The sequence below is a fragment of the Neoarius graeffei genome, chromosome 4 (assembly GCF_027579695.1).
Source record: "Neoarius graeffei isolate fNeoGra1 chromosome 4, fNeoGra1.pri, whole genome shotgun sequence".
Lineage (NCBI taxonomy): Eukaryota > Metazoa > Chordata > Actinopteri > Siluriformes > Ariidae > Neoarius > Neoarius graeffei.
The window spans coordinates 79,424,050-79,438,089 of NC_083572.1; the positions used below are offsets into that span (position 1 = coordinate 79,424,050).

Genomic DNA, 14,040 nt, shown 5'->3' on the forward strand with positions numbered 1-14,040 from the left:
TGACAAGAGAAGGCCATCCACCAAAACTTACAGACCAGACAAGGAGGGCATTAATCAGAGATGCAACAAAAACACCAAAGATAACACTGAAGGAGCTGCAAAGATCCACAGCGGAGATGGGAGAATCTGTCCATAGGACCACTTTAAGATGTACATGCCACAGAGTAAGGATTTATGGAAGAGTGGCCAGAAAAAAGTAATTGCTTAAGAAAACACATTTGGAGTTTGCCGAACAGCATGTGGCAGACTCGCCAAACACATGGTGCAAACCCAACACCCTGAGAACACCATTCTTACAGTGAAGCATGGTGGTGGCAGCATCATGCTGTGGGGATATTTTTCATCTGCAGGGACAGGAAAGCTGGTCAGGGTTGAAGGAAAGATGGATGGCACTAAATACAGGGCAATTCTGGAGGAAGACCTGTTGGAGTCAGCCAGAGGTTTGAGACTGGGACAAAGGTTCATGTTCCAGCAGGACAATGACCCTAAACATACTGCTAAAGCTACACTGGAGTGGTTTAAAGGGAAACATTTAAATGCCTTGGAATGGTCTAGTCAAAGCCCAGATCTCAATTCAATTGAGAATTTGTGGCATAACTTGAAGATTGCTGTACACCAATGCAACCCATCTAACTTGAAGGAGCTGGAGTAGTTTTGCCTTGAGGAATGGGCAAAAATCCCAGTGGTTAGATGTGCTAAGCTAATAGAGGCATACCCCAAGAGAGTTGCAGCTGTAATTGCAGCAAAAGGTGGCTCTATAAAGTATTGACTTTGGGGGGTGAACACCTATGCACACCCCATATTTCTGTTTTTTCATCTTAATTATTGTTTGTCTCACAATAAAACAACAATTTTCACCTTTAAAGTTGTAGGCATGTTGTGAAAATCAAATGGTGCTACCCCCCAAAAAAATAAATTTTAATTCCAGCTTGTAATTCAACAAAACAGGGTAAAATACCGTGTCTTACTTTTGCAAGACACAGTATGCTGATACAAATAAGATAATAAGTGTGCTGTATTTTGTTGTCTCTTTTTAGAATAAGATGGTGGTGTTACCCACAGAGGAAGCTAACCTATCTGATATTGACTACCTGGTGCCAACTCATGATGAGAAGGGCATGCCTATAGCTGAATGGAAGAGACAAGTGATGGTGAGGCAGCTGCAGGCTAGACTGCTGGATGATGAAGCCCAGAGAAGGAAGGTACATACTAATGTGTTAAGCTGTTGTAGAAATTTGTTGAGTTGAGTTATCTTGGGCGGCACGGTGGTGTAGTGGTTAGCGCTGTCGCCTCACAGCAAGAAGGTCCTGGGTTCGAGCCCCGGGGCCGGCGAGGGCCTTTCTGTGTGGAGTTTGCATGTTCTCCCCGTGTCCGCGTGGGTTTCCTCCGGGTGCTCCGGTTTCCCCCACAGTCCAAAGACATGCAGGTTAGGTTAACTGGTGACTCTAAATTGACCGTAGGTGTGAATGTGAGTGTGAATGGTTGTCTGTGTCTATGTGTCAGCCCTGTGATGACCTGGCGACTTGTCCAGGGTGTACCCCGCCTTTCGCCCGTAGTCAGCTGGGATAGGCTCCAGCTTGCCTGCGACCCTGTAGAAGGATAAAGCGGCTAGAGATAATGTGTGTGTGTGTGATGTGAGTTATCTTGTAGGAACTTTTGGATTGAGAATGCCCATTTTGTATTGTATGTCCTAAACAGGAGAATGGGAACAGGTATGCAAAGATGGACAGCTGGAGGTACTCTCAAGCACACAACGCCATACTGGGTCCATTTGGAGAGATGCTAACTGAAGATGATCTCATCTACCTGGAGAAGCAGATCCAAAGTGTCTCAATGCAAAAAAACTGCAAGGGCTATGAAATGGAGCTGGCTCGCCTCGTAGAGGAACTCCGGAACATTCTTCCAGCACCCATTGTCAACATTACAGTCAATACTCAGTACAGAAACCCTAACACACAGGTGAAACTGCCTGTGTGGTGTAATCGCATATCTGGCATAGTCATGAGCATGTCCCTACTTATGAGTAACTTGACTGATGAGTCTACTTCTAAAATGCCGAACTCTGAACTTGTGACTGTCTTCTCTCAAAACGTTGAGAGCCAAAATTCAGCCCGGGGACGGAGGGCGGAAATCGAAAATGAGATTCATGAATTTGGAGTATCTGTGAGCAATCTGAAGTCCAACTTTGAGAATAAAGGTCCTCCAGTTTCTGAGGATTTAGAGAGTACAGAATTGTGTGTGCAAGAGGAAGAAGAACATGAAAGTGCATCAGTAAGACCCTTACAGAATGATGAGCCAGTAGAGGTGGAGCAAAATGATTCAGGCAATGACTGTGATGAATTCAACAATGTTATGGAGAGCACTAGCTTACGCAAAGAGCGTATTGTGGTTCTGTTCCTGGGTCACTGGAAGAAGTCTGCTTATGCTGTAACTATCAAAAATGCCCAGAGGAAGCTCAGCCTAGACAGTGCTGAGATGCCAGATAGAAGCCAGATTCACCGCAAGGCCAGTTTGGATATCTCACCAAAAAAGATGATAGAACATGGCTCTTTGGGACAGTTCTTCAAGCAGAGAAGTGCCATCAACAAAATGATTGGCAACTGGAGAAGCATGATCTCAATTGTTCCATCACGGCAAATCCGGAGGCTTAATCGTCAGCAGGCCCTTTACTCACCCGAGCAGTTCTTGCCCCGAATGAATGGAGCACCTTTTGAATATGACTCTCTGACACTTGATCTTTTCATGCTAGGTTACTTCCACATCCTTGAGCAGGATCTTTCAGCTGATGAGAGGAAGATGAGGCACCTGCTGTGCTTCGAGGTGTTTGACCATTTGGGTCATTATAGTTGGGAGACAGTGCGGGATTTCCACAAGGCTGTCATCCAAGACATTGAGGCTGGAAATAGGGAATGGAAGGATGGGTTTGAGGATATTAAGATTAAGTTCTTTAGTGAGGTGCCTCCACAGGAGATAAGCTTGGAGAAGAGCCCACAAGCAGAGATGAGGCCAGTGCCCAAAGTGATTATCCAGACTCCAACCCCTGATGAGAATGATACCTTGTTGAGAAGTGCAGACTTTACCAGCTTGACCAACGATGACATCTGCAAGTACATTGATAGGAGTTTTGCCTTTTGGAAAGAAAAAGAGGCTGAGATTTTTGACTTTGAGTAAAAGAGAAATATTGGGAAAAAAAATTTTCACCAATTTTTGTTGTAACCATTTCCCACTCATGTAGTTAAATCCCATGACAGCTACTTGCCTGCTTGCCTGCTCTGTGTGTGTGTGAGTGAGAGAGAGTAAGTCTGTATGTAAGTAAGTAAATAAGTAAATGACCAGATACACACAATTGGCTCGCAGTTTTGTGATCAGCAGGGGAGTAATGAAGGTCAACTCTTTAACTCAAAGAGCGAGGCCAGTTATGCTCTGTACACCTCAGAGTCATGGAGAGTTTTGCATCACTGGGATTTGAACTCATGTTTTCCCAATGATGTAAGATAGTTGCCCCACTTGTGAGTGTACCACCCATTTCTTTTTGATACATATATAGTATGTCTATTGTATTTACTAGCCAGGTTTTTTTTTTTCTGTGAACATCTGAAATGCCTTGTTGATATTTTGGGTTGGGTTTTTTTTTGACTAAAGTCCTTTTTTAAACAATGGTGTGGAATTCTTTGTAAAAAATCAATATTAATCTGAATCTTTCTTCAGGTTTGCTGTGGACATTAGAACAAATTTAAAATAACTTTGCAAACATGTTTTGCACTGACAGCTTTCACAGTGGAATAAGGTGCAGAATTGTAATAAACCATTTGATAATTTATAAGGACTTTTCTATGTCGTGTTTAAATTTGCTTTGTTCTTTTCTTTATGCCCCTTTTAAAGTGTTGCTTCATTGTATTGTACACGTACATCATCAAAAAATTCTGCATAGTATTAGAGTCAAGATGTTGCCTCAGATGTGTCAACTTCGAGAATAAGCAGATTATCTAAACCCTGGTCAAACTCATTTTATTTAACATTCTGTATTACATGGGATTACATGTCAGTGAGCTAGACCAAAAAAAATCAGTTTACTAGATCAATAACACATGACTGCTCTTAACTCCTTAAAATGCATGAACAGACTGCAGTTTATTACCAAAAAATCTAATTTCCCAAATTATGGTTTTACCATATAAATATTCAGTTTGCTTTTTTTTTCTACAAAAAACACAAGTTCTAGTTGTATAAGTATTCATAAAACCCCTAAATTATTTTGAACATGGTTGTGTTTCAGGGCCACAGTTAACCCATCTTGATTAAAGGCAGACTGCCTTTCAGATTTTTCAAGTTTAGGTCATAAAAATAATTTTCCCTGACACCCAATTATTTTTGTTTAGTGGACTAAAAACTACTGAATTCGAATCACAGACTTCCAATTTTATTAGTTTTTTTTAAAATAGAACAATTAATGAATTTAGGGCCACATGGCCCTAAATTCTCCACTATTTTTTCCTGCTTCACCATGACCCAAATCTGTCAGTGATGCTGTCAAGAGCACAGTCTGAACCCAACTACAAACATGGCCGCTCAGAACTACAACACCCACGAACCACAGCGCCCTCTATCACCTGCTTATTAAATACACCTGTCACTCGTTTCCTGGTTCATCAGCCCCTGCTATATAAGCACTCTCACTTGATGCGAAGTATTGTTCAGTGTTCATTCCTGTCATACCGAGTCTTTATTCTACTGCCTGCTTTATTGTGTTCTTGACCCTCGCTCTCGTATCTTTCTCGTTATTCTCTAGCCCTGTCTGCATTGCCCTGTCTACCGATCGCTCAACCCTTGCCTGTCCCATGACCTTGATTCTAGTCTTGCATTTTGGCTTTGGTTCCAGTTTGCTTTCCCCGCTCTCCCCTATACATCTGTAAGTGCCTGCACCCTGACAAATTCAATATACTACGTCATGCATCACGTGGTGGGCTTTCCCTGTTCGTGTAAGGCATTGTGGGATACAAATTTGAAACAGGAGAGAAAAATTGAGGATGTGAGTGTGCGAATGAAATGTGAAAGACTGGCTACAGTAATGGAAAGCGAGAAGAAAAGGCGTTATGTTGTGAAGGAAAGGAAACGCAGGACCAAACTAATAAATATCTGTGGTCAGCGAGCACCTCGGTGTGATCAGCTGTTCGTTTAGGGACAGAATGATGTAACTGTCAGTGCACGGTCAAGGTAAACCTGCGCATGCGCACACGGACCTCCTCTGTCTGCTTGGCTTCATGAAGTGAGCGATTTCGTGCACATTATTTGCTAGGGAATCCTTTCAAATTAAATAACTTCCCAGCCACAGAATGGCCTGTTGTTGTTGAGTTGTTGTTGTTTTTTTGAGATATTACAGAAATAATCATGTCACAATGACCAAATTTCAGAGGGAACTAAATTTCACCGATTTTATGAAATTGAAAGGCCATCTGGTTTTAAGGGTGTAATCCAAATGTCTGATGGGCATATTTTACTAGTCTGGCTAACGCGACTGCAAAGCTCTACGAGCTATTGGTCTGGCCAAGATATTAAGCCCAACCGTTTCCCAGAGCCCGTGGTTGACCTGCCTCCCTGAAATGCCTCAGTTTGCTACTGGTCGAAGCCAGAAAAGGCTGTGACGAAGCTTAAACCAATCACATCACTCTTTCCTCTGATGTATGTGACGCGACGGGGCTAACTGGTAGATTAAACTCTTACCGAAGCCGGTCGGGAGCAAGGCGAAAACGTCCTTCCTTTCAATAAATACCTCCAGGGCTGCTCTTTGCTCCTTTTTCAATGAGAACTTGCTTCATGTTCATAATGTTTCTAGTGAATGAAGCGCTTCCGGCACAGATTCTGTAAACAATCTATGGCTTCCGGTCGCAGTTCTACTACATCACTGCCTTGAACATGCCTCTACCCAGGGCCGTTGGAGATGCTCAAAGTTGATTGGTTCCCGATTTTTCGGGAGCTTGGAAGAGCTGTAGATAGCTTGCCTGGCCAGACTAAGCTTGCAACAGGCCCTCATGTTGCGTCACGCTTAGGATGGGCGGGCCCAGGCTAATATTTTACAGTCATGCCTACCAGTGAAATGCAACTTTTTTAGGCCATATACAGCTAAGCCAGGGGTGTTGGACCCAAATTCTATCCAGGCCAGCTCAGCATTTTTGTGAGACCTCAAAAGGCCATCCTCTAATACTGTTCATTTTTCAACTTATTTAACATACTCTATTAATTAACTCCAATAAAGTAGGCTCACAATTTAGAATAGGACATTTCTAGGAAAAAGGAGAGATAACAATAACTATTTAAATGTCTACACAATTTGGTGATAACAGTTATCTCATCTCATCTCATTATCTCTAGCCGCTTTATCCTTCTACAGGGTCGCAGGCAAGCTGGAGCCTATCCCAGCTGACTACGGGCGAAAGGCGGGGTACACCCTGGACAAGTCGCATAACAGTTATTATACTGATATTTTTTCTTTTTTTAAATTAATGTGTTCCTTTGTTTAACTGATTTTATTGGCTACCAACTGCTCTGGTGAGAAACAGCAATAAACAATTCTCATGTTCATGCAATTTCTCATTTCGATTTGAAAGCTACCAGCCAGATAGCAACACTATATAATCATTGTGATATTGAGGTGAGAAGTGGTGAAATAGCCTGCTGGATGTCTGCTGCAGTAAGAGGAAAAGAAACGAAAGCTAGATCAGGATTTATAAGATGTAAGGTATAATTTCCCCCCATTTTAACATGATATTTTAAGTATTTTCAGTGGAACTGTCAAGATATTTTATGTCAACATTATTTATATTGTAGTATTGTTTCATGGTAGATTATTTAAATACTTAAAAATGATCTAAAAAAAAATCATGATTTTATTTTGTATATTTCCTCATCACACCAAAAGTAATTCCTGTTTAAATGTGAGTGTGACGTGCATCAAACACAGTAGACAAAGCACTGATTTTAAGCAGCAAAAGCAAGAGATGTGAGCTCTTGCATGGTGTAAAGTGGCAGTCACTGCATTATGGTGCTAATTGTACATATAATGTAGACTAATAAATACGGCAAGACGTTTCAACATTTTTTTTCTCAGTTAACAATGGGCTGAAAGAAACAAAGGAGTGAGCTGTATTTGGCCAGCAAGACTCGAATATGACACGTGTAATTTAATTAATGTATTTGATAAGATGGGAAAAATCTTTAAAAATATCTTGAGGTGAGCATTGGATTGGCATTGGGAAAATTTGGGAGGGGTGTAGCCAAACCCAGCACCTACTTAAATCTGACCCTGACATGTTTGAAGCATTAAAGCTTTAACATGCTAATGAAGAATTATAGATCATTTGCACATTTTGCCAGTAGCTGAATTCAGTGGTTATCCTAGACTCGGGGGGGCATCCCCCCACCCTGCTCCCCCAATCCCCCCAAGCTGGGCCCCACTCACCATCCATTTCCAGCCTCAGCGTTCAGCCTCAGCAGTGAGACTATACTTACAAACCTTATACTGTTGCTTCCTATAAATTGTAATTGGTTTTAGTCACATTTTAGTCTTTTTTTTGTTTATTTTGCTTAAGTCAAGATTTAGTACGTGGAACTCCATTTTAATTTTAGTTTCTCAGACAGTTTCATGATACTGTAATGGATTTTGCTGAAGGATATTTCTCCTGACTGTAAATATTCCCTTGAGAATTAAGCATAGCTTGAACTATGTTTTTAGTCAGAATGTGTTCCTGACTAACCGTACTGTAGGAACCATTATAAGAGACTGATGGTGTTCAGTATATGTTTGCTTTTACTTTTCAGTTAGGAATTTATTAAAGGTTTGGTCCTGATACTTAGTTATATTGCTGTTGCAGTTAAGAGTTACCCTCTTGCATCATTGTTTTTGCTTGTATAAAATATCCCTCTGTCTGATATTGTAATGGTACATTCCATTTAGTGCTCATAGATGTGGGAATTGTATTAAGAGAAATAAAGCTGTCAGGTTAGGAGTAACATACAGTCTTGTGAAAAAGTAAGTACATCCCATGGAAATTGTCTACTTTTCTCAACATATTTAAACAAGCAAATGTTACACTCTCTTTGATACAATGCCTACAGATAAAAGTAATATACAGTACTCTACCAAACAACCCATAAAATTGACATTTTGTAGTCATTTTCATAGTTTAAATAAAAAAAATCAGTAAAAAATGTAAGGACACAGATTTCGCACACTTTCAAGTCCGTAAAATTAGAATCAGGTGTTCCAGATTAGGAGCCATTGATTAAAACCTCCTGCAGGTGGAACCCGTCTTATTTAAACCTGACATCTGGGGTCTGGTGTTCTCTTTGCGATTGAAGTGTGTGGTGTCATCATGCCAAGATCCAAAGAACTCTCTAAGGACCTCAGAAAAAAAGGTTGTAGATGCCTATGAACCTAGCAAGGGATTTAAAAAGATCTCTAAACTATTCGAAATGAATCATTCCACTGAAAGGAAAAATCATCTACAAGTGGCATAGATTTCAAACAACTGCTAATTTGTCCAGGACTGTCTGCCCCAGCAAATTCAGCCCAAGAGCAGACTCTCTGGTGCTAAAAGAAGTCTCCAAGAACCCCAAAATTTCATCACTGGCTCTGCAGGTAACTCTTACAACTGTTGGTGTGAAAGTGCATACATCTACAGTGGTGCTTGAAAGTTTGTGAACCCTTTATAATTTTCTATATTCCTGCATAAATATGACCTAAAACATCATCAGATTTTCACATAAGTCCTAAAAGTAGATAAAGAGAATCCAGTTAAACAAATGAGACAAAAATATTATACTTGGTCATTTATTTATTGAGGAAAATGATCCAATACTACATATCTGTGAGTGGCAAAAGTATGTGAAAGTTTGCTTTCAGTATCTGGTGTGACCCCCTTGTGCAGCAATAACTGCAACTTCTGGTAACTGTTGATCAGTCCTGCACACCGGCTTGGAGGAATTTTAGCCCGTTCCTCCATACAGAACAGCGTCAGCTCTGGGATGTTGGTAGGTTTCCTCACATGAACTGCTCGCTTCAGGTCCTTCCACAACATTTCGATTGGATTAAGGTCAGGACTTTGACTTGGCCATTCCAAAACATTAACTTTATTCTTCTTTAACCATTCTTTGGTAGAACGACTTGTGTGTTTAGGGTCATTGTCTTGCTGCATGACCCACCTTCTTTTGAGATTCAGTTCATGGACAGATGTCCTGACATTTTCCCTTAGAGTTCACTGGTATAATTCAGAATTTATTGTTCCAGCGATGATGGCAAGCCGTCCTGGCCCAGATGCAGCAAAACAGGCCCAAACCATGATACTACCACCACCATGTCCATGTGATCTTTAGCAAACTGCAGACAAGCAGCAGTGTTCTTTTTGGAGAGCAGTGGCTTTCTCCTTGCAACCCTGCCATGCACACCATTGTTCCATGTTTTTCTGATGGCGGACTCATGAACATTAACATTAACCAATGTGAGAGAGACCTTCAGTTGCTTAGAAGTTCCCCTGGGGTCCTTTGTGACCTCGCCGACTCTTACATGCCTTGCTCTTGGAGTGATCTTTGTTGATCGACCACTCCTGGGGAGGGTGACAATGGTCTTGATTTTCCTCCATTTGTACACAATCTGCCTGTCTGTGGATTGGGGGAGTCAAACTCTTTAGAGATGGTTTTGTAACCTTTTCCAGCCTGATGAGCATTACAACGCTTTTTCTGAGGTCCTCAGAAATCTCCTTTGTTCATGCCATGATACACTTCCACAAACATGTGTTGTGAAGATCAGACTTTGATAGATCCCTGTTCTTTAAATAAAACAGGGTGCCCACTCACATCTGATTGTTATCCCATTGATTGAAAACACCTGATTCTAATTTCACCTTCAAATTAACTGCTAATCCTAGAGGTTCACATACTTTTGCCACTCACAGAAATGTAATATTGGATCATTTTCCTCAATAAATAACTGACCAAGTATAATATTTTTGCCTCATTTTTTTAACTGGGTTCTCTTTATCTACTCTTAAGACTTGTGTAAAAATCTGATGATGTTTTATGTCATATTTATGCAGAGATATAGAAAATTCTAAAAGGTTTACATACTTTTAAGCACCACTGTACTATCAGAAAGGGATTGGACAAATTTGACCTGCATGGGAGGCATACCAGGAAAAAGTCTTTGCTGTCCAAAAGGAATGTTAAATGTGAATCAAAGGTTGAGCTGTTTGGCCACAGTAAGAGTACACGTGTGGTGCACACCAAAGACTGCTTTTCAGGAGAAGAACCTCATACAGTACCAACTGTGAAGCACGGTGGTGGAAATGTTATGGTTTTGGGTTGCTTTGCTGCCTCAGGGACTGGTAAGTTTGCATTCATTGATTCAACTATGAATTCTGAATCCTATCAAAGAGGGCTTGAAGATGGTGCTCAAAAGTTGAAGTTGAACCAGAGCTGGACCTTTCAACAAGGTAATGATCCTAAGTACACTAACAAATCCACCAAAAAAGAAGAAATGGAGGGTTATGGAATGGCCTTGTCAAAACCCAGATTTGAACCCCATTGAAAGGTTGTGAGGAGATTTGAAAAAGACAGTACATGCAAGAGAACCCTCGAACATCTTGTCAACTGAAGGAACTTTGCATGGAAGAGTGCTCAAAAATTTCAGCAAGCCGATGTCAGAGATTGGTGGACAATTATGCAAAACACCTACAAGAAGTTATTTCTATTAATAGGGGCAGTACTGTCTTCTGAAGCCAAGGGTGTACTTTTTCCACAGAAGATTACATCTATTGATATTTTTGTTGAATAAATGATTGAAAGAGCTAATTTTCCATGTTTTGTTCAAGTATCTCACCTTTATCTGTAGGCATTGTATCAAAAGGGTGAAATGTTTGTTTAAATATGTTGAGAAAAGTCTACAATTTCCTTGGGATGTACTTATTTTTTCACATGACAGTTTTCTGATAGAAAATCTTATTAACCAACTGCAATATATAACTGTCAATATTGGATTAGTAAAGTTTTTTTGCTTGAAGATTTTTGTTCTCTGAGACATTTTTTTGCATTACGCTTGTTACAACCTTCCCTGGATGTAGCCAAGGGAAACCAAAGATGCATCATATTCTTTCATGCATCATATAAAAAATGAATGCCTAATTAGGTTGTCTGCCCAAAAAGAGCCAGCTGTTTTATTTCGTCTTTACTCATCAGAGCATAATGAACAGAGATTTGTCATATTTTTTTCATTTACATTGTCATTACAATTTAGTCATGAAATAAAAGGTTGTCAACAAATACTTATAATAATTTTCATTGGCAAAATTAACACTGACCATGACGTGTCCTTGAAACGGGGCCTTTTCTTTTTTGAGAATATGTGCCAGCATGTTGGCCTGTCGAGATTGGTATTTTCTGCTCTAAGTATTGTGTTATACTGTGGTTAAGCCAGCCGCTTTTCCTGAAGGCATGGTTACTCTAGCTGCACACAGATTTTAGGGGCACAGCTTTGAGATGATTAATGGAAATAGCGCTGAAAGCAGAAAACAAGGGTCCACAAGCTACTGCACAATCAAACCAACTTAACTTTCTCCAAAATGATCATTTTAAATAAATAAAGCAAACGTATAACAACTCGCAGTATCTGTAAATATACAGATTAAGTTTTTATATTTAGTTTCATTGCGCTGACAGTGACACCTAACACTGTATATATTACAGGTAGTTAGCGGACTATCCTAACTAACAGCATCCAGCTATCATACAGCAGTTAGACCCACTTAGCATTGGTTTGTTTTATTTATTTATTTTTGAGACCGTTTCAGGGGGTTTATAGTCGTCATTGCAAAATGTGCTAATATGAGTGGCAATTGGAGGCCCCTTTTCCCAAATATGTTTTGGGGGCCCCAAACATTTGCCTGGTTTACCTGCGTTTATGGCTCTGAGTTTATTGCGCTTAGAAATCACAAAATCATAAACCACCAACAAGTATGTCATTGTGTACAGTGAAAAAAATGTTTTGGAAAAAAAAAGTCTAAGATTTAACACTTTTTCATCAAAGGCTTGTTGATTCTATTTTTGGGAGGGGTGGAGGTTGAGTTGGGGGAAGGGTGTCCAGGCTCTCACCTGAATACATGCTCACTTACAGGCTCTTACTTGAGTAAATAAGCCATAGGGCTAACTCATTTACTCATATGATGACTGTAAATTGGGTTTTCTACTCTGATTTTCTCTACTGCATCATGAGTGTTGGGAGGATGGAAAACTGTTCAGTGCAGAAACAATGAAGAAATAATGATTCAATTAACTGAGCCACTCCAGTTTATGCATGTTTGTTTGTGTGTGAGAGAGTGAGTTGTGCATCCTTACAAATTATTATTATTATTATCAATTCCGGTGTCACGGTGGTGTAGTGGTTAGCGCTGTCGCCTCACAGCAAGAAGGTCTGGGTTCGAGCCCCGTGGCCGGCGAGGGCCTTTCTGTGCGGAGTTTGCATGTTCTCCCCGTGTCCGCGTGGGTTTCCTCCAGTTTCCCCCACAGTCCAAAGACATGCAGGTTAGGTTAACTGGTGACTCTAAATTGACCGTAGGTGTGAATGTGAGTGTGAATGGTTGTCTGTGTCTCTGTGTCAGCCCTGTGATGACCTGGCGACTTGTCCAGGGTGTACCCCGCCTTTCGCCCGTAGTCAGCTGGGATAGGCTCCAGCTTGCCTGCAACCCTGTAGAACAGGATAAAGCGGCTAGAGATAATGAGATGAGATGAGATTATCAATTCCACTTATCCTTCAGAGTCACAGGGAATGCTGGAGCCAATCCCAGCTAACTCTGGGTGGGAGGCAGGGTTCATCCTGGGAAGGTCGCCAGTCTATCGCAGGTCTAACACAGAGATGAACAACCATAGACATCCTAATACATAGACGGAGCATCCAATGTAAATTCTAAAAGCACTGACGAGACGCGGGGCCGCCATCTTGGAGTGGTGATCCGCTGCACTCAGTGTAATACGAAATACATTAGATATAAACAGCTTAACGTTTTTCTATCGGCTACAACCACCAATCTGTTGCAAATAAAATGCGGTTTTAACAATCTAAATCCATTATAATGATTCAAATGTGTGTATGTTTTCTTTAAATAGATTGTTAAGAACATATCAAAGGGGAAATTAATCTAGTCAGTGAATTTATAAGAGCCTTTTACATCCTTCAACACAATCTGACCCCCCTTCAGCAAAGCTGATGTATTCAGGTTGAATGGGGCACTTTGTTTGGTATGTAGGACAATGTGTGATGACCATATATTGACCACAAACATTTTTTGTCTTGTTTTAAAGCATATCAAAACATTTATTTATAACAAATTAATGTCAAACATAAAAATATAACAATGTAGTAAATAAATAAACTAGTAAATAAATAAAAAAGGTAGTATATGAATAAACATTTAATAACAATATATATAATATTAGCATACAACATTAAAACATCACTCGTGAAACCACTACCTGATGACGATTTAAGTCTCTTGGCTCCTTCTCAGCTCTGGTAGTATACTATTTAAAAAAAACAACAAATAGTACGGTAATGTTAAATCTTACTTATGAAAAGTAATCCCCCTGCTTCTGTTTGAAACGGTTCGCTCGTTTGAGCAGGAGTACGCTGAGCACCAGCCTGGCAGCTTGTCTCTTGTCTTCTTCTTCAGTCGTGCAGTAATAGACGGTACTTTTTTTTATTATTATTTCCCAAAACATTCAAAATACAAACAAATAGAGCACCATATATATACAGATCCAAAACATCAAAATAGTAAAACACACACATAGCAATAAAGTAAAAAATATGAACAAGAAAGGGGTTACTTAACTATCTTTACATATGTTAATCGAGGAAATCAAAGTCATCCAAAAAAGATATAAAATAACCAACATCCTTATTTTCAACTAACTTTAAAGATTTGGCAAAAAGCTTGAGGTCATTCTTCCAGTGTGTAACATAAGGTTTAGTTTTAAATAAAACGACATTTGTGAATA

The 14,040-nt window shown here is 40.1% G+C and overlaps 1 protein-coding gene across 1 annotated transcript in view; it reads left to right on the forward strand.

The window, feature by feature from the left end:
• The window catches only part of espnla (espin like a), a 46,966-nt gene extending 43,704 nt beyond the window's left edge, over window positions 1–3,262 (forward strand). Inside the window, exons 9-10 of the mRNA XM_060919781.1 lie at window positions 1,038–1,202; window positions 1,699–3,262. Of these exons, the coding sequence (XP_060775764.1) occupies window positions 1,038–1,202; window positions 1,699–3,171 (1,638 nt within the window). The 3' untranslated portion in view covers window positions 3,172–3,262. The remainder of the gene's footprint in view (window positions 1–1,037; window positions 1,203–1,698) is intronic.
• Window positions 3,263–14,040: the final 10,778 nt, after the last annotated feature.